The sequence below is a fragment of the Microplitis mediator genome, chromosome 1 (assembly GCF_029852145.1).
Source record: "Microplitis mediator isolate UGA2020A chromosome 1, iyMicMedi2.1, whole genome shotgun sequence".
Classification (NCBI taxonomy): Eukaryota; Metazoa; Arthropoda; class Insecta; order Hymenoptera; family Braconidae; genus Microplitis; species Microplitis mediator.
Window position 1 is genome coordinate 3,446,974 of NC_079969.1, and position 26,458 is coordinate 3,473,431.

General features: G+C 28.1%; 2 protein-coding genes across 4 annotated transcripts; both read left to right on the forward strand.

Annotated features, from left to right (window-relative positions):
• The first annotated feature begins 1,295 nt into the window (after positions 1 to 1,295).
• On the forward strand, positions 1,296 to 11,879 carry LOC130667452 (double-stranded RNA-specific editase Adar). Its single transcript, XM_057469032.1, has 9 exons — positions 1,296 to 1,363; positions 1,806 to 1,863; positions 2,584 to 2,615; positions 2,699 to 2,753; positions 4,652 to 5,479; positions 5,907 to 6,295; positions 7,709 to 8,003; positions 8,161 to 8,351; positions 9,969 to 11,879. Exons 2-9 carry the CDS (start codon positions 1,812 to 1,814, stop codon positions 10,065 to 10,067), a joined length of 1,941 nt encoding a protein of 646 aa, XP_057325015.1. The 5' UTR covers positions 1,296 to 1,363; positions 1,806 to 1,811; the 3' UTR covers positions 10,068 to 11,879.
• Positions 11,880 to 17,782: 5,903 nt separating this feature from the next.
• LOC130664706 (adipocyte plasma membrane-associated protein Hemomucin-like) lies at positions 17,783 to 26,187 on the forward strand. Of its 3 annotated transcripts, XM_057464779.1 has the most exons (6): positions 21,057 to 21,264; positions 21,559 to 21,615; positions 23,180 to 23,319; positions 23,398 to 23,600; positions 23,683 to 23,968; positions 25,405 to 26,187. In XM_057464779.1, the coding sequence occupies exons 3-6, from the start codon at positions 23,210 to 23,212 to the stop codon at positions 26,138 to 26,140; spliced, it is 1,335 nt and encodes a 444-aa protein (XP_057320762.1). In that variant the 5' UTR covers positions 21,057 to 21,264; positions 21,559 to 21,615; positions 23,180 to 23,209; the 3' UTR covers positions 26,141 to 26,187. The 3 variants fall into 3 exon arrangements, with proteins under 3 accessions (XP_057320770.1, XP_057320762.1, XP_057320752.1); XM_057464787.1 differs by lacking the exons at positions 21,057 to 21,264; positions 21,559 to 21,615 and adding an exon at positions 17,783 to 17,925; XM_057464769.1 differs by lacking the exon at positions 21,559 to 21,615 and having other exon boundaries at positions 21,058 to 21,264.
• Positions 26,188 to 26,458: the final 271 nt, after the last annotated feature.

Here is a 26,458-nt window from a genome sequence, read left to right on the forward strand (position 1 = left end):
AGCTGACGTCTAATAATTTTTGGATTTTTTTTCAAAGCTATAAATTATAAAAAAAAATTTTTGAAAAAATTGCACCTATAGTTTCTTTAATTTTCTACATGTGTATATTTTTATGGTTTTTTTTTTTATAATTTATCGTTTTGAAAAAAAAAATCTGAGAATTTTTGATTGTCTGTCAATTTCAAGATCATTATTTTCATCCATGAATTTTATATATTTTTGATATATTTCAATTACATTTAAAATATATACGAAAATCAGCCAAAAGTTAGCTATTAAAAATATACTGATTCTATATATATTTTTTTTATGGGGAATCATTCGAATTCCAGAAATATTTAAAATGTAATTAAAAATTTTAAATCTGGTTCTCCGATTACTGCGGATCCTTAAAGAATAAAAAAGCAAAAGGATTACTCGACCTTGACTTTTCAGTTGAGGCGAGTAACGGAGTAGTAGTTACCTAATATCGTTAGACATCTCCAACCTGGTATGGAAGTTCCTTAATTCTTCCCCAGGTCAGAGCTACCCCTTCAATGCAAGTTACCCTCAATTTTTGCCTGATGGTTCTCTTTCGAGAACCTGTCCCCAGACGTAGGACTTATTTCGCTTTGCTTTCGCAATTTTTCATTTCTCTGAGTTTTGTGGTAACTTGCAAAGAACCTTTAGGCATCCTACAGGATTTGTTGGAAGTACCCATCAACATCACTCTTCAAAATGTTATATATTCAAACTACACTAATCACGAGTACCTGCGAGAAAGAACTAAATGCGCGCCATCTACAAATTCTTCAGGAACTAACAAATAAATTTGAATTTAAAAACCAGCATAATTTAAAAATTTAAATTTCCCACGCAATAAAATCGTATTACTATTAAAATAAAAAGTATTTAAATAAAATAGACATAAAACAAAAGTTCTATTTTTTAAAAATTCAAATTTTCTGTCAGAAATAAAAAATTACAAAACACAAGAAAAATTACAGCAGTAATTAAATTTTCCCGCGTAAATTTATCTATCGACCAAACATACTATTGATTATATTTAATATATTTAAAAAATAATCCCCCGTTTCATAAATTATTTATTTCCATTAGATAGTTAATTTAAAAAAAATTCAAGTATTTTTTACCGCGCAAATAAATACAATAAATTAATACACGTAATTATTGTTTGCAATCATATCAGACAATATGAAAAATATATAACGTTTTGTATATAAAATATGACAAAAAAAAAAATGTTCTGTCTTATCGACGAAGCGGAACCAATGAAAATCGTCAACAAGCTGCAGTGCGCACTTCCATTCATTCGTTAAATTACTGATGCGCTGCTAAATAATTTTTGTTTTAAAAAATATACGTAAGTAATTTAATAAATATATAGTAAATTATCACTTAATAATATATTGTTTTTTTACTTATATATTTTAATATAAATATTAAATTTATGACATTCTTGCAATAAATTTATCTGAAATTTTTTACCAGCTTCCATTGTTAGAAAATAGGGTTAGAATTGCATCGCTGGTATATCTTTTACATATATACATATATATATAGATTAAAGTTTTCTTGAGGATTATTAAAAATAAAAAAAAAATAAAATAAAATAAAATAACGTCAGTGGCGCTGGTTGTGTTGAGTAAAATATAATCAAAATCAATGCATTAGTGCAGTACTTTTTGGGGGCTGCTTTGCAGATACTTATTGCACCCTTTTTATTTTTAAAATTATAATTATCATAATTATTACTAATAATTGTAGTAAAAAAAATTTTATAATACTGTGATTTTTTTTTAAAGTTCAAAATGTCTAACGGGGTACAAGTTTTAAATAACAATCAGTCACAGATAAAAAAAGGTAATTATTGTAATAAATAATAAATACGGATGTATATTTAGTAGTAATTTAAAAAATTATGAGTGTCAATGTAGCAGATATGTGACAGTTTATGAGTCAATCTATCAGATATAAAAAAAATTTTGAATTACAAATAAATAAATTTGACACTTGAAAATCGAAAAATAAAAAAATTGCACATAACGATTTTCAAATTTTGTAAATGTGGATTTTTTATTTTATTCAGTTATTTGAAAATTTAAAAAATTGACAGCTACGTTCACCCTCATGACAGTTTTTAAATTTAAAATGCAAATATAGCAGACATACGACAATTTTTTTTATTAAATATAAAAAAAATTGAATAATTAAAAAAATTAAATTTGAAAAAATTCATCTACTGAATTTTGAATTTTCCAAACGTGGATTTTTTTATTTTCATTTTAATTTATTATTTTAAATTTTTAAAAATTGTCAGATGTCCGCTAACTTTTCTGCCATAATTTAAAATAATAAAATTTTAAAAAACGCATTTTATTTATTTATTCAAAAATTTCAAAAATTGACAATTGACAGTTACGTTGACACGTAGAAAAATTATGTGATCCCGAAGTTTATAGACTTAAATTAGTTTAATTTTAAAAAATATAATGATGAAAAATTTTGATATACATTCGCAATTTGGTACAAATTTTTTTTACACTTAGAATTATTTTTATTAATGGAATTTTTTTTCTTCAGGATCTCAGTCTTCTAGACGTCAAGCAAAAAATGTAAGTCCTTTTTTTTTGTTTAATTGTTTAGTTGTTTATTTCACTGTATTTATTTTTTTTACTGAACAACTTTTTGTTTTCAGATGGATCAAAAAAATAATTCAGGGGTAAAACGACCCGGAGATCCTATTATCGAAGGTATACTTTATTTTATAATTGTAATTAATTATAATGACATTAATTATTGCACCTGGTGAGGTACAAATATTACATTATTTTACATGAAAATATTATTTTTGAATTTGGGAAGCGATGGCATTTTTCGGTGTTCGGCAAAACAAAATTTTAGAAAAAACAATTATTCTTCTACGGATAGGCTTCATATAGATTTAATTTCATTGGAGGTGTCGGAAATGAGCAGAATGAATTAAATTTTAATAATTTCGCGACCCCAGACTAGTTACAGCATCTCACTCAAAAGCGACCCTCTGAGGGGTCAAATGTATGAAAAAAAAATTTTTTTTCAACAGATTCACTTTATTTGAATTTCATTCCATCGTATAGGTTTAATTGAGTAGAAAAAATTTAATTTACCGAAAATTTCAATAATTTAGCGGCCCCTAATAGTCTCTGAGAGGTCGATTGTTAAAAAAAAAAATTTTCCAACACTTAGAGAAACTTTCTGCAATAATTAGGATAGAGAATTTATTATTTTAAAATAATTCATTTAATATGAATTTTATCAACTTATTTATGATGTTTTGTCGAGCCCTCTTTACATCTCAGTACAAACATCTCATGAAAAAATATCCCCATGTAAATTAAATTGCATCCTTATCTCGCTTGTGGAGATACATTTCCAAGACTTATTTTCTAAGATAAAATGAGGAGCCGCTGATTGTTTTCTTATTAAACGATAAAATAACGCGAAATCCTGAAATGATATCGTAATCTTAAAATATTTCCCGTCTATTATCACCGGAAACAAAGATTAATAACAATAGTTGTCATTACATAACAGATAGATAGATCATTTTATTTATGCCAAAGTCAATTGGTCAAAAGGCAAACAAAGTATACATGTTATTTGACAACTTAAGTATCTACTAAACTTACAGTAATTATTATAATATAAATAACAGTAAATAAGAATAATATTGCCTGCAATATATATACTTAAGTAATTATAATTTTATATCATTTCATATTTAATATAATTTAAATTTGAATTTTAAATTTTTAATTTAATTTTACATTACAAACCCCCAGGAAAAAAATTTATAAAAAAAATATATGTTAAATTATAAAAAAAATATATTTTTCATATAATAAAAATATATAAATATATATAAAATATGTATAAAAAATATATTTTAAATAGCTAGCTTTTGGCCGATTTTCGTATATATTTCAAATATATTAAAAATATATCTCAGAATGTATAAAAAATGCATGTATAAAAATATACAAAAAATATATTTTTTTAATATTTGAACTATAAAAGAAATATAGGTATGGTAATATAAAAAAAATATATTAGTAATATATTTTTAAGTTAATCACCAACCTAGAAAATGAAATATAAAAAATTTATATAAAAAATATATTTTTTATATAATTTTTTTATATTTTTTTTACCTAGGTTGGTTGATTTAAAAATATATTTTTTATATTTCATTTTCTAGGTTGGTGATTAACTTGAAAATATATTACTAATATATATTTTTTATATTACCATACCTCTATTTCTTTTATAGTTCAAATATATAAAAAATATATTTTTTGTATATTTTTATGCATGTATTTTTTATATATTCTAAAATAAATTTTTAATGTATTTAAAATATATACGAAAATGGGCCAAAAGTTAGCTATTTAAAATATATTTTTTATACATATTTTATATATATTTATATATTTTTAATATATTTTTTTTATAAATTTTTTTTATGGGGGAAACTATATCCACATAATTTATACCATTTATTAACATAATTTATATGATTTAACTGAATCATCTAGACATTTTAATTTAATTAAAGGTCCAGGTTAACCAAATAATCATAAATTTTTTTTTAAAACTTCAATACTAACAGGCGCGCCGATACCAAAGAAACGTCACAAAAATCCTCAGCCCAAGAATGCAGTCTGTGCATTAAATGAATTGAAAACCGGTGCTGTGTACAAAGTTGTCTCACAAACAGGACCAACTCACGCTCCGATATTCACAATAGCCGTGCAAATAGACGGTCAATTGTACGAGGGTAAAGGTCGTACTAAAAAAATGGCAAAACATGCAGCCGCCGAATTGGCATTGCGCAATATCGTGCAGTTTCGTAATACACCAGAAATTCATCAAGCGATCGGCTGCCAGGCATTGACTACCGTCGAGCCGGATTTCACATCCGACGTCACGGAAAAAGACAATCATCTTGTTAACGCGTTCAAGCCCTTGCTGCAGGAACCAAAAAATCCCTCAAAGTTTATTGACAAAGGTCCTGTTGCACTTATCAATGAACTGTATCCTGGGGTAATTTATAATTGTGTGTCGGACAATGGCGAGAGTTATGCTAAGTTTACAATCGCTGTGACCATTGACGGCGAAACCTTCGAAGGCACTGGACCAAGTAAGAAATTAGCGAAGGCTGCTGCTAGCAAAGCGGCGTTAGCTAAACTTCGCAATGTGCACAGTTCGACTTTTTGCATACCACTGCCTGTACGTGTGCTACCAAATTTTTCAAACTTTTCATCAACGCATGAGTCGATGAGTTTACCGCAGATGCTCGCTGATAAAATTGGGAAAATGGTCAACTCGAAATTTACTGAGTTGATGCAAAATAAACCCCAGCACGCGAGACGTAAAGTATTGGCTGGTATTGTACAGACCAAAGGCACTGATGCTGAATTAATTTGTGTAACTACAGGTAAGCATATTGATTACTTTTATTAATTAATCGACTTTTTAAAACGATAGAGTACAAAAAAAAAATATTTGAAAAAATTGCACCTCTAGTTTTTTTTATTTTCTACATGTGCATTTTTTTATTTAGTTGATTTTTTGAAAAAAAATCCGAAAATTATTAATTGTTAACCAGGACCATCTGAAGTTAGCAGACGATTAACAATTTTTGCGTTTAGTTTTCGATAGATCGATTACAAAAAAAAAAAACTAAAAAAATGCACGTGTAGAAAATTAGAAAAACTAGAGGTGCAATTTTTTAAAATATTTTTTTTTTTATAATTTATATTTTTTTTTCTAAAGTTTTTTACGACAGCGAAAATTTTTTTCAATATTTTAACTCTAAAATAATTTTTGATTACAATTTTTAGTTATTTTTTTTTTTTTTCAAGGGACAAAATGTATTTCTGGCGAACATTTAAGTGTGACAGGGGGCGCATTAAATGACTGCCATGCAGAGGTTGTGGCACGTCGTTGTTTATGTGAATATTTATATCAACAATTAAAATTACATACAGACAATCGTGGTGACGAATCAATATTAGAAGAAAAAAATAAAAAAGGTTTCAAATTAAAACCTGGTATACAATTTCACTTGTATATAAATACCGCGCCCTGTGGTGATGCCAGAATATTTTCACCACATGAAGAAAATGAATCTGTTGACAAACATCCTAACAGACGAGCACGTGGGCAATTGAGAACTAAAATTGAATCTGGCGAAGGCACCATTCCTGTTAAAAGTAGCGAAGGAATTCAAACTTGGGACGGTGTACTTATGGTAAATTTTTTTTTATATTTATGTATTATTTAAATAATTAATTATACATGTAGTAAAATCTTGATAACAAGAATCTCAGTGCAAATATAATTTTTTTAACCATTCAAAATATTTTCATTGATTTGGTGGATAAAAAAATTTAAATTGACATGAAACTCCATTTTTTTAAGAGAAAAATTATCAAAAATTTTGTAATTTCGTCACAGATTTCTGATGAGAGTCAGCATAAATCTGAAACAGTATCAAAATTTTTCTAATTTTCACATTGACTTTGGTCGGTTTTGATACAAACCGAGGCTTCAATAATTAATTTATAAAAATTAAGTAACGTTTTGCTCAAAATTTTTGAAATATGACAGCACTTGGCTTGAAAAGTAAAAATTAATGAAAAGTTCAATTCCATTTTTTTGAAATGTCGTGTTTTGAAAGTAAGCGTTGCAATTATAATTTTAGTTGGTCTGAAAAATTCAAGTTATTTTGAACTGTTCATTTTTCGAAAAGAAAGATAACTTTATCATTATTAAATTCAAATTATCAAGGTTTTACTATACGGTCGGGCCGCTGAAAAATGAAGTGAAATAACTGATATTTCAGTTGATTTACTTACGTAAAAATCATACTTACACATTCAAATTTTCTTAATTACAACAAAATTCTTATCATTAATGAATAAAACGAACACAAAGTCACTATTAAAATACTTTATTTATTTGATCGTGAAACTACGTCTCCTAACGACTATAAGAAAATAGACAAAATTACAAAGTGTACAAATTATAATGTATATCTTTATGAATATTCTGTTCAAAAATCTTCTTTATCATTCCATTATTATCAATAATCAAACTGTAATTCGATTTATTTAAGCTAAATTTAGTAGTGAGAGATTCCATATACAAAGAAACAATATTACATAATGATTAGACAAAAACCTGTGACGTCCGTCATTATGTACGAATGTTAGTAAACACAATAACTAAAAAAATACCCAACCAATTGATCTATTTTATTTTTTATTACACTTCTGCTCTTCAATAAAAGAACCCTACGAAAAATTACCACCCAAACTCTTGTAGTTTAATTGAAATTAACAAAAAAAACTTAAAACTGGCATGAAAAAATTCAGCCGCCTTTTTGCACACAGCAGCTCCATCTATTGATAACTTTTCGAATGAGCAAATAATCCTGTGATTCCGTGACTGAATAATTAAAACCTTCAATCAATTAATTCAAAAAAATCGTCCTCTGTATTTGCGACGCATGAAAAATTTCTTACAGAGGACAATTGACGTCTTCTGTTAGTTACTTGACTTAATTTTTCAGCGGCAAATTTAATTGTTGGATTTGTTGTCTCCCAATTTAGTTTTTTTTTATTTTTTTTTCTTTATTTTGTTTTTTTTTTGTTTTTACTAGGGACAAAGACTGCTGACGATGTCGTGTTCGGATAAAATAGCTCGATGGAACGTACTAGGTGTGCAAGGTGCATTACTCAGCCACTTCATCGAGCCTATTTACTTCCACAGCATCGTTCTCGGCAGCCTATTAAATCCTAGTCATATGTATCGCGCGGTGTGCGGCAGAATTGAAAATACAATTCAAGGATTGCCGCCACCATATCGATTAAATAAACCACTTATGAGTTTAATTACGTCTTCCGAAGTTAGACAGCCGGGTAAGGCGCCTAATTACAGTGTCAATTGGACTACAGGTCAGCATTTAATTATTTATTTTTATTTATTACATATTAGTAGGATAGATTATTCATTATTTCCTACGTGAGTTAAATAAACTATTTAATTAAATTTTTAATATTTACTGCTATTTAATTGTCGACATATATATTAATATATGTATATATTTTTTAGGACAAAGTGAAGCTGAAGTGATAAATTGCACGACGGGAAAAGACGAGTTGGGTAAACCGTCAAGAATTTCAAAGCAGGGTCTGTTCCGTATGTTTTTTAATTTATTGGGAAAGATCAGTACAATTGATGACGTTGATCGTGACGTATGTCATCAATATCTTGACGCTAAATCTACGGTTCAAGATTACTCGGTAATTATAATTTTATTTTATTATTACTAAATTATTAATAAAAACTGCGACTTTGTGAATATTCAATAATTTGCTTATGCTGATGGTGACGGCACTGTCAAAAAAATCCACATGGGAATAAGACTAGATTCTGATATGGGTTCCCACATGATTTCGGATGGATTTTCATATGATTTTCTATAGGAATCCAGTATAGACTCGATATAGATCCTCACATGGGTTCTTATAGAAATCCAAGTACGCAGTTTCCTATATGAAGTTCCTAGATGGGAGTCCAGATACCCATAGTTTTCTATGTGGGTTTTCCATGGGGGATACCCATGGTGTTCCTAAATGGATTCTTATATAAATCCATACACTTTTATATTAATTTCTATGGATTCTTACATAACTCCATACTTTTCTATATGGATTCCAATGGGTTCCCATTAGGGTGGTCGTTAAAAATTAAATTTTCTCAGACGCCCCATAAAAAGCTTTTTTTTAGTGAAAAAATGCGTGGGGAATTTGATTTTTTCTATTTAAGTAAAAAGAACACGTGCCTCTCAGCAATATTTTTCAAATATCTCATGAAATATGCAGATTAAAGAAAAAAACCATAGAAACAATTTTGTAGGAAATTGAATTCTTGACAAAAACGGTCATGTTCATTTTTTTTATAAAATGTGAATTTACGAAGATATTAAAAAAAAACTTTTTTAGATCTTATCAATTGAGTATTTTAAGGATTACGAATGTTCGGGAACGGATTGCGAAGAAACTATAACAAGTAAACTGTAAAAATTTATGCGTATTAATAAGTAGCGCAATCTCATAGTCGTTCACGTTCCTTAATATCTAATGAGTAAACGTATACATTAGACTGGGCCAAAGAAATCGACAATTTTTTTTTTTTAACAATACTGTGAAAATATTATTTGAGATGACAAAAAAAAATTATTGTGAAAATTTGAGCCCTTAATATTGAAATTGAGAGGTGTATCATCGCAATTTTTGATTTTTTTTTAATGAGCGGGTTTTTGTCTCATAACTCTCAAACCATCGAGATAATCGAAATCGACTTGGATACATTTTTTGAAGGAAATTTGATACTCTACAAAAAAGGTTTGATTGAATTTTTTCGTCAGTTGAATCGTTTCCTTATAATCATGTTTTGAACATTGGTATGATTTTAAAATTTGATTGTTCAACTTTCGAATTTTGTAATATATGTAAAAATAAGTTTCCGAAAAAAGCCAATCAATAGTCTCGAAGGAAATTGAATGCTCTACAAAAAAGGTCTCCCAACAATTTTCGCTAATTTTCACAGTATCGTTAAAAAAAAAAAAAATAGTCGATTTTTTTGGCCCAGTCTAGTATACATGGTTTCTAAATTCATCTCATGTCTCTGAAGATGTAATTTCGAAGGGTAACGAATTCAAAAAATTGCATCCCGTTGCTATAAATGATTTTTGATACGTCGTTGTGTACGCAAACGGCACTTGTGTATCAGTCCGATCATAGATTTTAAATTGCGGTTTTTAAAAAATTTTATGCAAAATTCATTATATAGAAATGATTGAAGTATAAATTCTAAGGACACTTGAATAATAAATTAATAAAATTGAATTATTTCAGCACGCAAAGCGTCAGTTGAAGGAGGCATTCGTTCGCGCGCAATTGGGTAACTGGGTAAAGAAACCAATTGAGCAGGACATGTTTGAAGTTGATATCTGACTGATTAACAATGACAATAGTGATAATACTAGCAGCAATAATATTAATAACAACAATAATGATGATGACAACAACGGTAACGTTAACGTACCAGCATTTAATTATACAGGTGATGATATTGATATTAATAATGAAAGGCCTCATAAATATTATCAGTATCAGTATTTAGCTCATAGTGCAAACTAGATCGCACGTTCGGCGTGTCACGGCACGGCAGAGTTTGGCATTAGTAAAGCATTAATCGTAGGAACTCGCACTTAATTAATTAATTAATTAATTAATAATTAAAAATTTGTTTTATTTATTATTTTTAGGTAAATTTATATTTTTTTCAATTATCTTACATCACTTTGTAAAATATTCTACAAAATAATTCATTTTAATCAGTAGTTAGTAGGCTTTGTACTAAATTTTTTTTTTTAAATATTTTATTTAAAAAAAAATTTTGGCGGGAAATGAAAAAAAATTACGTTTTGTTTTATTGACTTTTTTTTTTGTAAAAATTTTGAGTAAAAAAATTGTTTAACTTTTCGGTAAAAAAATTTAAAATTTTAAAAAGTTTTTATTTTTAATTGAATTTTAAAAAATAGATTTTGTTTAATTACAAAAATTTTTTAAAATTTTATCTACAAAATTATTTTGTCTGGAATTTAATCTACAAAAATTTACTGAGTAATTAATCGAACAAATTTAAATAAAAAAAAATCAGTAATTAAAAACTCGAACAATTTTTTTTTTTATTTAAAAAAAAGTTCACTATTTTATTTAAATAGAAGGCAGTGAAAAAATCATAGCGGCCTTAGACTTGCATTGAACTCTTGTTTATTAATCACAATAACTTAGGATTTAAATTTAAAAAAAAAAAACATCACAAAAAAAATTAGAACTGTTCCCTTAACATAAAATTCGCGTATTAATTATAATTATAATATTAACATATCGTATGTTCAATGTATCGATACATATAACTCTATAAATATAAACTATCAATTAATTAGATAATTAAAAATTAATAGTCCGGATTTAAATAACCGGGCATAGAAAAAAAATTGAACTTTTTTAGTAATCGAAGTGTAAAAAAATAATAGATATTAAAATTTTAATCATCGTAATTATAAAATTAATGAAAAAAAAATTTTAACTATTTCTTAAAGTGAGTAATTAAATAATTAGTATTTAATAATTTTTAAAAATTCCATTCGGTAATTGAGTGAAATTAATTTTTAAAATTAATTATAATCGTAATCAATTAATCATTAATTAATTAATATACAGTAGAAGTAATTAACTATAATTAATATTTTAAAAAACTGAGTTAAATTTTTCTGATCCTCAAGTTAGCAGACAAAAATTTTCTGATTTTTTTTTCGACAAATTATTTGCAAAAAAAAAAAATAAAATAAAAATGTGCACGTATAGGAAATTTAAAAAACTACTGGTGCAATTTTTTCAAATTTTTTTTTTCATAATTTTTCGTCTAAAAAAAAATCCAAAATGGACGTCGGCTAACTTCTGTATCAATTTTTTTTAAATTACGACTTTGAAAAAAAAAAAAAAAAGTCTTATAAAATTAATTGTTACGACTCATGACTAATAAATTTAATGGATAATTTGCTTATAATCGACGTATTTTATAAATTAACTGCATTACCCTAAAGGCTGTGACCTGTAATTGAACTTAAAGGAATCGAAATTTTTATAAACGATAATTAAAAATAATGAATTATCTTTCGACTTAATTGTTAAATGAATTCAGGGTAAAAATATATAAATCTTGCCCAAATTTACAATTAATTATTTTATTTAAATAATTAGTAATTATGCGGTTAATAAAATTAGTTAATTAGTTTTATTAATGACATTGATAAATCTTAATGAATTTAAAATAATCCTAGGATAATTGCCTCACTATGTTCCATTAAAATGTATTTGATAAATTAATTAAATATAAGAATTAATTAATTATTTAATTAATTTAATAATTATGAATTTTTATTTAAACTCTGCCGTTAGTGATACTCTGCCCGATGTCTATCCAGTTTTTGTGTTGAGTTCAAAATATTTATTTATAATGACATTGTAATTAATTATTATTTATTTATTAATTAACATTCATATTTTTTAGTTTAAAAAAATAATACCAAACAATAGTAAAAATTAAACTTAATAATAATTAAGTAATTAATTTATTGAACAAATAAATCCACTGTAATTAGCATCAATTTTTTTTTATTATTTAGTTTTTATTACAAATTTTTGTGCCAATGACAATTTCGTAAATTAACGAAATGGAAAAAAAATTGACTTTTTTTTTACATTTTTTTGCTCACACTGTAAAAAATCGGGAGTGAATTCGAATTTTATTTGAATCCGAATTCACTCTACTTGGAGTTCCGGAGTAAAAAAAAAATAACTCCGCATACGGAGTCAATAGGGAGATTGTTTTTCAGAGGAGTGACTCGGAGTAGTCTAGATTTTATTTGAATCCGGAGTTTTAATTTTAAAATAAACTTTTTAGGAGTTAATTTAATTCCAAACCGGAGTCTGATTATTAAAATAAAATCATCGGAGCGAATTTTACTCCAAGGGAATGAAAATATACAGTCACAGCTTCGAATTAACTCCGCCCGGAATTACGGAGTTTGAAAAAAATTATTCCGCATACGGAGTCAATTTGAATTTTTTTTCTGATGAATGATTTCGTCATCTGGCTTTCTTTAAGATCCGAATTCTGATTCCGATCCGGAGTTAAATTTTTAATAATAAACTTGGAGTGATTTTTACTCCAAAAGAATTAAGTAAATACACAGTAATTTGCTCCGAATTAATTCTGCAGGAGTTCCGGAGTTTAAAAAAATAACTCCGCATACGGAGTCAATAGAGAGTTAATTCTGATTTGCAATTTAAATATGAAAATAAACTCCCCTTCAAAGTAAATTTTACTCCAAGGAAATTAAAAAAATACACAATCATCTGCTCCGAATTTACTCCGGATATAAATTCACATCTGATCCGAATTTACTCCGGATTTAAATTCACATCTGCTCCGAATTTACTCCGGATTTAAATTCACATTTACTCCGAATTGACTCCGGATTTAAATTCAAATTTACTCCGAATTGACTCCAGATTTAAATCTGCGTTCACTCCGAAAATTTTTTACAGTTCAATAATCAGCTGACAAATAATTAACTAATTAATAAGTTCTAATTAATTATTGTGTTGTGAATAAAATTAATTAATATAATAATTAATAGCTCATTAATAATTAATTATTAAAAATGTTTAATAATTATCGAGAATAGAAAAAAAAACCAAAAAAATTACAAAAAAAAATAGCAATTCTTGCCTTTTTAAATTCGCTTCCACTTAAACTTGTAATTAAATTTTTGAATCAATAATTAGTATTTAATGTTTCTATAATTAATAGTGATAATAGTTCATTAAATAATAATTAGAAATTGGATTAATCAATTGGATTAAAAGTAGACGAGAAATTAAATTTAATAAAAAATAAAAATAGAAATTAAACAATCAATTCGTTATTAATTGCGCACATGTCGAATAAATGATTAAGTAAAATAAAAAATTAATTTTTTTAAGTGTCAATTATATTTTTTTTTAATGCATTTGTTAATTATCAGTATGGAAAATAATTTATCTAAGATTTTACAAAAATTTTTTAGTATTTTTTTGTGTAATTTAAGTAATTAATTTTTTTTTATTATTTAGCAGCTCAGTAATTAAAAAATATTCAAATTTGATGAGTAAATAAATTCCTCTTTTATAGAAAATTCTACACAATGGAAATAATACTACTACTAAAATTTATTTGTCAAAGAACCGGAACTCAAATTATGTATTTTTCCGATGCTGAAGTCAGCAGACGTCAAATAATTTTTGAATTTTTCTAGAACAGATAAATTATAAAAAAAAAAATATTTTAAAAAATTGCACTTGTAGTTTTTTTAGTTTTCTACAAGTGCATTTTTCTTTTTTTTTTTTTTTTTTTTTTTTGTAATTGATTTGTTGAAAAAAAAATCCGAAAATTTTTAATTGGCTACTAACTTCAGGATCATGTATTTTTAACTTTGTAACTTTTTGAAAATTACAAAATACTAATAATTGATTATCATTACAAAAGTATTAAGAGTTTTCTGGGCAAGCGGGATTAATCAATCGTGTTAATGAATGACAATAAAAATTTAATTAATGTCTTTTCTAATCGGTGTTTAAAAATAATTCTATTATTTTTTTATTTCCTTCTATTCGAAAATCAGTCGTATTTAGTATGAGAAATTTCGTGTTTCTCGTAAGAGAACTTTGCCCGAAAATCTTAACAAATTTATTAGTGCGCGGGCAGAAACCCATAAGTTTCTTCTGTAGAAAAGAAAACTGATCAGTTTCTGCCCGCAAAATTGTGTTGGTCTAAAATTGGTTTGTTTCGACTGACAAAACAGGCATTGAAACTCACAATTTTAATTCAAGTGATAAAAAAATTAGTATATTGTGTGACGAGGGATTAAAATAGACGATTTCAGACCAGGGTGAAGTTGGCTGACATCACCCGCAGTGAAATCGTGTTTTTGTAAGAAACAATTTAATTTGAGACCAATGGTGATCAACTATTAGCGTAAGTGTAACTTGTGTTTTGCCAAACAGTATACTGCACATGTAGAGAAAATGGGTTATTTCAACCCATGTGTGTAATTGTCGACTCGAAGGTGAATGTGACAATCACGCGGATTGGAAATTTATACTTTTTTTCGTGGCTTGTAGATCATTTTTCGACACATCTGTAATGAAAATTTTGAATTTCTGTCATTGTTTGAGTCACAGTTTTATTCCATATCAAAAAAATCTATGGGATTGCATGGGAACCCATAGGAATCCATATAGAAAAGTATGGATTTATATAAGAATCCATGTGGGAAACCATGGCTACGATTCCCATATGGGAAATCCACGTAGGAAACTATGGGTACTTGGATTTCCATACGGAATTTTCCCATAGGAAATTGGGTATCTGAATTCCCATGTGAAAAATCTCTAGAAAATTGTGGGCACCTGGATTCCCATGTAGGAAACCCATATAATAAATTATAATTTCCATATGAAATCTCATGGGTATCTGGATTTCCGTAAAAATTTTCCCATAGGAAATTGGGTATCTGAATTCCCGTATGAAAAATCTCTAGGAAATTGTGGGCACCTGGATTTTCATGTAGGAAATTCATATAATAAATCATAATTTCCATATGAAATTCCATGTACGAAACCCATGGGTATGTGGATTTCCATACAGAATTTTCCCATAGGAAATTGGGTATCTGAATTCCCATATGAAAAATTTCTAAGAAATTGTGGGCACCTGAATTCTTATGTAGGAAACTCATATAAGAAACTATAATTCCCATATGGAAATTCATGTAAGAAACCCATGGGTATCTAAATTTCCGCATGGAAAATCCCCATAGGAAACTGTAGAGACCTGGATTCCCATGGGAAATTCCGTAAAAATCCACATGGGAACCCATACTAGCCTCCCATATAAATTCAGCATGTATGAATTTCCATAGGAACCCATGTGAGAATTTATATCAGTTCAATGCTGGATTCCTATAGGAAACCATATGGGAATTCCTCGAAAACGGCGAGAGAACCCATATAAGAATCTAGGGTAAATTTCCATATGGATTTTTTTGATAGGGAATTTCCACTAAACGGGAATTTGAATTTCTGACACAGAATTTGTATAAAAACTGTTGATGTATTAAAGAAAAAAATGAAAATTCTTATTAAACTTTTAGTCATTACACTGAAATTTATAAAAAAAAATTTAGTGACACTCTGTATTGATTTAGAAAAAACTTCGCACTGCTCAACTGGTCATAATAATAGTAATAATTATTATTCACGATAAACGTTAATGTAAAAATGTTTTAAAATGAAATAAATTTGCAATCTTAGAATTTGTAGTTCTTCCAAAAAATATTATTGGAAGATTTGCGTATATTATTTAGCAATAATTTTAATGAAATAATTAAAAAAAAAATGAAACGAATTAATGATTATATAGAACAAGTAAAATTAATTACTCAATTTATAAAAATACGAAGGATGAAAAAAATGAAAAAAATCTACACTTAAATATTTTAAAAATTTTTAGTACTACAGTTTATTCTTTAATTAATAAATTAGCGAATAAAATTCAATTTTTATTAATTACTGTAATTAATTTTGATGATAGTTTTAAATTTATTGTTGAAAATAAATAACGAAAGCCATTGAATTCATTAAAATAATTAAATTATAATTTAGGCAAAAAAATCGTCGCTAGAAATTGAAGCTTCGATAGTGCCTCTAGTCGTACTTACAATTTAAAAATAATTATAATAATAACAATTAAATTATAAACAATTCTTGAATATACTTAAGGTAATTAATATAATTAAATATTAAAGTAACAATAAATTAATTATTAATAAAATGTTTAATTTACTAGTAAATATAAAAAGAAATTACAATTTTTTAAGTAGATAATATTTGTAGTAATTATTACCTCTCCTCAATCCTCTATACCCGTATGAAAGAACAATATATGGTTAAAATATATAAAATCATATATGTTTGCAACAAAAAAATATATGATATATTATATTGTATATTATAAAAAATCATATAGAGATTTTGGCCGATTTAATATAAAATTATATACAGTAGTAAATATATGTATTCCATATATGTAACTTATATGTTTTTTATATTAAGCTATATATACATTTACATTTACCTTATAATATATTGTATTGATATATTTCCTTTTATATTCAAAAAATATAAAATTTTTATATGAAATAAAATATATGGTAGCATATAATTTATAGTATACATGGCACCATATATTTTCTTTGTTATATTTAAGCATATATTTTATTCGGTGTATGTATATGTATATGGGTACATATATTCGCATCAAATTAACTAATTTTGAAAATTTTAACTGCAATTTTAAGAGTATATTAAAATTTATATCTAATTTAATTGGAGTTGGTCATACGAATAAGAAACTTTTTTTTTCCATACACAATATAAATATATGTTTTTATATATCATCAGAATATATTTTTCGTATATGATAGAAATATATATTTTTATGTATGATAAAAATATAGTTTTCGTATATGACAAGAATATATATTTTCATATATGATAAAAATATATTTTTTGTATATGATTGACATATATATTTTATATATGCTAAACATATATGGACTCGTATATGATGAGTATTATATTTTTAATATAAAAAAAAATATATCAGAAAATATAGTTAAATTGGCCACATATATTTTCTGATATTTATCATATATTTTGACCATATATGTTATTTTCATACAGGATAAATGAAAACTAAATATATGAGTATACTGCATTTTGAATTTATTAGACATTGCCTGTAAATTTGAAAAAAATTACCGGGGCTGGGGAGTTAAACAAAGGGAGGGGGGCTTTAGACCCTAAGAAAAAGCCCCACTGGTCTCGTATATATTGTGATGATTGTTATACATTTTGACCTCTTGAATAATTAATTAATCATTTGTCTCACGTGACGAGCGGCCATCGCTCAGCGAAAGTCACAGCCTTGACCTGAGTACACCTGGCAAGAAAGTGTTTCCCTGACAAAATGTGGTATCAGTATATTTTTATTTACGGGTTTATAATGATAAAATATATACATATATATAACTGACTCGGAATAAAAGACTTAGTTATTGTGGTACTCATTAGTGTGTTGATTACTTGAGCCGGATGTGGACTTATCGAAGACTTGGACAATCGTAATTTGGATTTTGAAGTAAGAAAAATAATAATTCAATTTTCTAAGAGGTATAATGGTTGCGTAACAACATATCCGCAGACAAAATATCCGCGACAAAATATCCGCGGAAATAATATCCGATGAATAAAATATCTATGGACAGAATATCCTGAAAATTGACGTAACAAAGGGATGAATTCATCAGATCAAAATTTTCATAGCTAAAATAACAGTAAAAGAAAGTTATTAAAATCATATTTTATAAATATTTATCATTTAATTCATCAAATACTTCATGCGAAAATACATATGATTGATACATACATAAATAGGTGTAAAACATAGCGCTCTTTTTTCACGAATTTTGTGTGTTTGCAATTACAAAAATATTTAATCAATTGAATTTTTTTACGGATATTTTGTCTACAGATTTTTTGTCTGCGGATATTTTGTCTGATGGATATTTTTTGCGGATATTTTGTCCACGGATATTTAAGCTCGTCACCGGTATAATGTACAGTAGTTTATTTATCAGTTGTAAAAAAATCATCGAAAGATTCATAAAATCAAGTAATTTTTAAATTCGAAAAAAAGGTATTTAACTACCTGTAACATTTGTCCTTACGATAAATTAAATGTATAATATATAAATCTGCAAATCATTAACGGTTTATTTCAATCTAACTTATAATTTTCTCCAAGTTTGCTAATTTACGGTTGTATAACTGTTATATCACAGATAGACTCATTTCAGCCGTGCGTTTATTAACGCTCGATAAAATATATGAAGAGTGTTATTACACAATGCCATTAATTATCTATTCATCTGTCAATGATTATAATTTATACATGCGACAATATAAATCATTGTTACATATTTATGAATTTAGTGTCTGATTTCTTATCATTTACTAAATCACTGGGTTACAATCGTACGTTTATATTTTACCGCACTTGTGTGCGGTAAAATTTTACCAGCAAAAGTTAAACGATATCTGCATCGATGAGTTTATACACGGAAAAAAATGACTATTTTCTATTAGCGCATAAATATTTTTCCAATTTTGACATAGACAATTTTACTATGGTAAGTAATTATTCCTATGGTGCATAGTAAAAATCCGTATGTTGATGTCATACGAATAAATATGTAAGATAAGAAAAATTTCTATGTTAGCATTGAGGAAACTTCGATGCTATGATAGAAATTTTTACCATGTCAACATTAGAATGATTCTTATGCAATTATACTAAAAAAAAACAAGTACCCGGATAGTAAAATTACGTCTTGATAAGTTCTGAATGAGTTCCTATTTATGATTTGGACGTCTCATTCAACATCTCAAAGAAGTTCTCAAGATGTCAAATGTGTCACCTAGCGAACTCAGTAAGACGTCTTTAAGAAGAGTTTTTTTTTCTGACTTCGCAAATAAGACTTCAGTATGAATCTTGTTTAGCAAATCTGATAGAATCCAGTAGATTCTCATAAATTTCCATAGAGATTTTATAAGAATGAATGAGTTCTATGGGAAGCGCTAAAGTATAGGACCTTATACATACAGTTATAAGAATCTATCGGATTTTTTAAGCAGGGAATTTACCATGACGTCTTAAGGAGCCCCTAATTTTGACTTCATAAAGAAGTTAAAAAAAATAATACATTTAGATGTCACAAAACTGACGTCTTATTTATGGAGTCTTCAAGAACTCTTAAATGACACCTTTAAGAAGACATCATAAGACTGTTTGGGGAAGCCTTCAAAATGACGTAAAGCAGTTATTCCGACTTGAATGCTGTCTAGTGATGAGCAAAATCTGTCTTGGTCTTGCAGTCTTGGTCTTGGTTTTGCGATTTTGTAAGACTAAGACCAAGATCATACAAACACTAGCAAGACCAAGATCAAGACCGAATGAACAAGAACAAGACTGAAACCAAGATCAAAATGCAAGACTAAACTAAAAATTATAACTTCCATTAGTTTTCCTATGATTCATAGTAATATTTCCTGTGCTCTCGTAGGAAGTTTCACTATGTCTGCATAGGAAAATTCACCATACAACATAAGAATATTTGGACGGACTTATAAGGTTAGTTAAGACGTTATTGCAAAAATCCGTCCATTTAATTCCTATGATGACAGTAAATTTTTCTATGTTGAAATAGTGCGAATTTCCATGTGAACATAAATAGAAATGTCATTTCGTGTGCATAAATAAAATCCCTATATTGGCATGGTAAAAATTCCTATACTAACGTAAGTATTTTTGGTACGCTGCAATCTAATCTAGCATCAATTGAATTTGGTGAGTTCAATTATTTATTTTATATATGAACATATATATAATTTTTGAAATATTTATTATATTTTATCAGCTATGAACACTTATGGAATTTATTTCTTTCTCAATACCTAGATATTTTATCGATCGATTAATTATCAATAATTATCTGTCTTCATGTTAATAATTTTCAGTTTAAATTAATTCCTTTGTTTCTTAATAATCTATACACATATTTAAATATGGGCACATTGATATATTTATATATATATATATATGATTATAAATGCAAGGAAAAATCTTAATGGATTTGCTTAAGAAAGGACTAAATTAGGTTGACTTATAGATTAAAAGCCATAAAAAATAATTACCGGCTTAAGAGGGCCGTCGTGCCCCGTTCTCTCCTACAATTAATAATCACGTATCCTACATAAGATTATAAAACTTGCAATGTAATAATAAAATACTCTATTATTAGTAAATTATCATTTAAACTTTCTTCCGCTAAATCTTTGATTATAATCCATTTTACCCGTTTTTCGCAATCATGATTTTTCTCAACGAACTTCCAATTTCGTTAAATTAAACTTCTAATAATCTTTCAAAACTTTTCGACAGTTTGATCGATAAAATATCCAACTCTCATATATTTTTTTTATTTTTGTCCTGTCTATTGCCAATAATTTAAAAAAATTCTAAATTATTTTGTTGCGAAATTCTTAATACTGTTATATTTATAAAAAAAATTGCATAGTAATGACATGTTTTTGTTTCTTATTTAAACATTGATTTTTGAACAGTAAAAAGATTAAAAATTATCATTTATTACACGAGTCTTCATGGGTTGTGATAGTTGCTTTATCTAGAGGTCTCATTGAGATCGCCGGTTGCCAGGGAACCAGAAATAACCGTTAGTTAAGACGAGGTATTATATACACAGTTGTCTGCTAGTCTTTCGTGAGTATCATTGCAGTGATATTTATTAGTTAAATACTTATTAACATCAATTAAGGAATCGACAATTGAAGAATTAATTCAATTATATTCAGTTTTATCGAGGCTGAATATTTAAATAATTTTCAGTTCACTAAGCGGGTAAGCGAATTTCAATGTAATATTATTTAATAGATGACACCAATTGTGAAAAATTTTGACACACGTAAGCAGGTTTTAATCAATTCAAAATAATTATTTATCGAACTGATAATAAATGGGTGGATTGCTTATTAAGTTATATTAAAAATAAAAAAATTATGTGTAATTTTTTTTTTTAGTTCTGTGAACGTAGAAAGTAACGTTACTTTAATTACTAGTTTTTTTAAATTTATATCATAGCGAAATTTTAATTACGCTGTCGTTTCTCAAAAAGTGATTCAGTTTTTTTTTTAGAATTTGGTATTCAAATTTTTGTACGGCTTCGACACAGAAAAAAAGGATTTCGGATGAGTAAATATTCTTGATTAAAGAAAATTTTTTTGAAAATTTCAATTTTCTTGGGTAAAGTAGAAATTTCCTCTGACCACAAATTCTCTTGGGTCAAGAAAATCTTGACTTGGTCCCGAAAACTTTTGTCTTCTAAAATTTTTTCTTGACTCAAGATAATTTTTTTCCGTACAAGAAAATTTATATTTTTAATTCTCAATGCAGAAAAGTTCTTGGCTCAAGAAATTTTTTTCTCGCTTCAAGAAAATTTTATTTTTCAATTCGTAATACAAAAAATTTATTGGGTAAAGTAGAAATTTCCTCTGACTACAAATTCTCTTGGGTCAAGAAAATCTTGACTTGGTCCCGAAAACTTTTGTCTTCTAAAATTTTTTCTTGACTCAAGATAATTTTTTTCCGTACAAGAAAATTTATATTTTTAATTCTCAATGCAGAAAAGTTCTTGGCTCAAGAAATTTTTTTCTCGCTTCAAGAAAATTTTATTTTTCAATTCGTAATACAAAAAATTTATTGGGTAAAGTAAAAAATTTTCTTGAGCTAAGAAATCCTTTTTTTATGATCCTGAAGTTAGCAGACAGTTAAAAATTTTTGAATTTCTGTTTGAACGATTAAATTTAAAAAAAAAATATGCACATGTAGAAAATTTAATAAACTGTTGGTGCAATTTTTTCAAATATTTGTTAAAAAATAATTTATTGTTTAAAAAAAAATCCAAAAATTATTGGACGTCGGCTAACTTCAGTATCATCTTTTTTTTGGTTATACTTGCTCAGAAAGTTCAATTTTCGAGCACGGGTGGCGTGCTGATTTCCGGAGACCCTACTTTACCGTCTCTGTTTTGCGACCTAGGCCGCAAAATGCCTCTTGACTGTACTTTTTGTCTACAACCGGACGAAAATGAAAGGGTCTATAGAGAAAAGAATCGCATTCTAGCTTACCGACCGAAGATTTTGAGTAGTTTTTCAATTTAATTACTACTAATAACGACGCCATGTCACCTATCACTAACACAAGTTGCAGTCTAGGGATTAGTGTCTTTATTACAGTATTTAACATACTTATTAAATAATTAATAAATATTTTTCTGTAAGTAATAGAAAGTAAAAAATAATTAATGAACCCTTAAGTGATCGCTTACGCATGTATAAATTACAAGTGAATGTAACATTTTTGAGGCTGCGCGTCTCTCAAATTGAATTTTTTGAGCATAGTGACAAAAAATAACGTATGTCTTATGGCCGCTCATTGGCGATTCAGACTCGCATGACGTTTGTGACGCTTTTTTACAAAAACGAGTGTAATAACCGTCTTCGGCTTCGCTTCGGACGTTACATTTACACTCGTTTTTGCAAATTCGCGCCACAAACTTCAGTACATTGTCGGTAAATCACCACTTTGCGGCCTTATGACGTAAATATCTAATTCTGTGCAATTGAAAGTCATGGGATTTATTTAAAAAGTAAAGGGGAGGGGGTACTGCCCAAGATTGACCTTAAGCCGCTTAACTTCAATTCATTTAAAAGTTTTTGTAATCCGTTTAAATTAATGAATAAAAACTTCATTTCAGAATAAATCGTAAGCAGAATAAATTTCCACAATGGGATACTTAAAATCTCTAGGAACCGGATTTGTGTGGATTTGCACATTCTTAGCAATAATAACTTTTATGCCTGGATTGCCGCCAAATATCGATTTCAAGCCTCACAAGTAAAAAAAAGTTTTTTTTTCACATCAAATATTTTTTTTCTATGGGGTATTTTTTTTATTATTTTTATTTTCCATTAGTATCACGTTGCCTACAAAGATTTCCAAGCCAATACCCAATGAAAATTTGAGTAAAGCTGAAAAACTTTTCCAAGGGAAATTATTCGGACCTGAATCTTTCGACGCCTATGATGGCGTTTTATATTTTTCTGCTGCTGGAGGCGGCGTTTATAAACTTGTCGGCAATGATTTTGTAGAAGTAGTGAGATTTGGAAAAACTTGCCGTGAGTATAAAAAAAATTGCGCGTAAAATTAAATTAAAAAAAAATAATTGCCTATTTTTTTGCAATCACACATTTATTTTAGACAACATGTGGGAAGAAGATTTATGTGGTAGGCCGTTAGGTTTGAAGTTTGATAAGAACGGAAATCTTTATGTCGTCGACACGTATTACGGTATCTTCAAAGTCGATGTAAAAACCGGTAACTATGAAAAAATAGTCGATACATCACAGCCTATTGAAGGAAAGATTCCGATGATTCCTAACAGTATCGATATTGCCAGCAATGGCGATCTCTATTGGACAGATTCGAACACTAATTTTAAACTTTTCGAGGGATTATTTTCGATACTGAGCGATCCGAGTGGACGGTAAGTAGTTTTATAATTACAGTCGAATTCCAATAAGTCTGATCTTCCCCTCAATCTTGACCCCCACTACGAGCTTCGCTGTCTCCCACTCGATGTTGTACATTTGTATGGGTGTATATATTTATATATGCAGTATTCATGCAGATGTAAAAGCGCATGCGTGTAGTCTTCACTGGAGAAGGCCATATCCAAAAAAATCCATGTAGGATTTTATGGGAATCCATAGAATTCCATATAGAAAACTATGAATTTACAAACGTATACATGGGAGTATACGGATTTGCATAGGAATCCATGTAGGGAAGTGTGGGTACCTCGATTCCCATATGACAAATACATATAGAAATGCATGGTTTGAATTTCTATGGGAATTCATTGTAAAAATCCCCATAGGAATCTGAATATAATTCCTACATAGATTTTTGCATGGTTTGAATTTCTATGGGAATCCGTTGTAAAAATCCCCATAGGAATTTAAACTTTGTTCCTAAATAGATTTTTGCATAGTCTGAATTTCTATGGGAATTCATTGTAAAAATCCCCGTAGGAATCTAAACTTGGTTCCTACATAGATTTTTGCATGATTTGAATTTCTATGGGAATCCGTTGTAAAAATCCCCGTAAGAATCTAAACTTGGTTCATATGAATTTTTGCATAGTTTGAATTTCTATGGGAATTCACTGTAAAAATCTCTATAGGAATCTAAACTTGGTTCTTATATGGATTTTTGCATGGTATGAATTTCTATGGGAATTAATTGTAAAAATCCCCATAGGAATCTAAACTTGGTTTCTATATGGATTTTTGCATGGTTTGACTTTCTATGGGAATTTGCTGTAAAAATCCCCATAGGAATCTAAACTTGGTTTCTATATGGATTTTTGCATGGTACGAATTTCTATAGGAATTCATCGTAAAAATCCCCGTAGGAATCTAAACTTAATTCCTACATAGATTTTTGCATGGTTTGAATTTCTATGGGAATTCATTGTAAAAATCCCCATAGGAATCTAAACTTGGTTTCTATATGAATTTTTGCATGGTATGAATTTCTATAGCAATTCATTATAAAAATCCCCATAGGAATCTAAACTTGGTTCCTACATAGATTTTTGCATGGTTTGAATTTCTATGGGAATTCATTGTAAAAATCCCCATAGGAATCTAAATTTCGTTCCTATATGGATTTCTGCATGGTTTGAATTTCTATGGGAAATCTACGTAAGAATCTATGCTGGTTTTCTAAAGAAACCACATGAGAATCTATCCGACACTTCTATGGGAATCCAAGTTGGATTTCCACGTGGATTTTTTGGATAGGGCCAGACATTCCCGAAAATTTCCGCTCCTCCATCAACTAGCAGACTTAATGGGATTCGTCTGAATTTAAATTATTTTCTCAGTCTAAAAATTATTACTTCTTTATTTCCCATAGATTGATACATTACAATGCGAAAACAAAGGAGAATAAAGTTTTGTTAGAAAATCTTGGATTTGCCAATGGTATCAGACTCAGTGAGGACGAAAATTTCGTAATCGTTGCCGAAACTTCACTGTCCCGAATAATAAAGTATTATCTAAAAGGGCCAAAAGCCGGAAATGGCGAGATTATGGTCGAGGGATTACCCGGTCTTCCTGATAATATTCATTCAGACAACCAGGGTAATTTCTTAGTGAGCTTAGTCGTCGTTGCAGACGAGGATGAGCCCCATCTTACCCAATCTCTACTTCCTCACCCGTTAATTCGTAAAATGATAATTCGTTTCCTCACCTTATTAAAGCTTCCATTCAAATTATTGGACACAATTTACCCTAATAGTTATTGCAGTCGAGCTTATTATTGGATCGGGTCATTCCGAAGTGCGCCATCTGTATTCTCAGAGCGAAGTATCGTTTTAAGAATTGATAACGATGGAAAAATTCTAGACGTGTTGATATCCAACAGCGAAGAAATTTCCAATATAAGTTCCGCTTTTATTCTGAATAATTATATGTGGCTTGGAAGTCCATTCAATAATTTTCTCGCTAGACTTTCTATCGATAAAATACCTGAGTTTAAAAGTAAAAAAATTGAATCAAAAGAAAAGAAAAATAAACAGCCGGAAAAACCTGCCCCTAAACCAGCAAAGCAGGATTCTAAAAAACCATCTAAAGCTAAAGTCGAATTATAAGATCTAAAAAAATAATTAATTAGATTAAGTCAGAAAGCAAAATTTTAGAGATTGAATGTAAATTATTTTTAGAAAATAATTTAGGTAATTTGTCAAAGTTCAAAATATGCGGTACTACTAAATTAGTTTGAAGGTTAACTTGTCCGAGAGAGAATGAACTTCGAGTTGCCCCCACTACTGATTATTTCTAAACTGCGCATGCGCATGGAAAGGTGGGAGAGTCCTTAGGACATGGGACGGCCAGAGTGGGGGTAAAAACTGAAGTACACTCTTGCTGAGACAATTTTACGACTTTTTTCATGAATATTATTTGGAAAA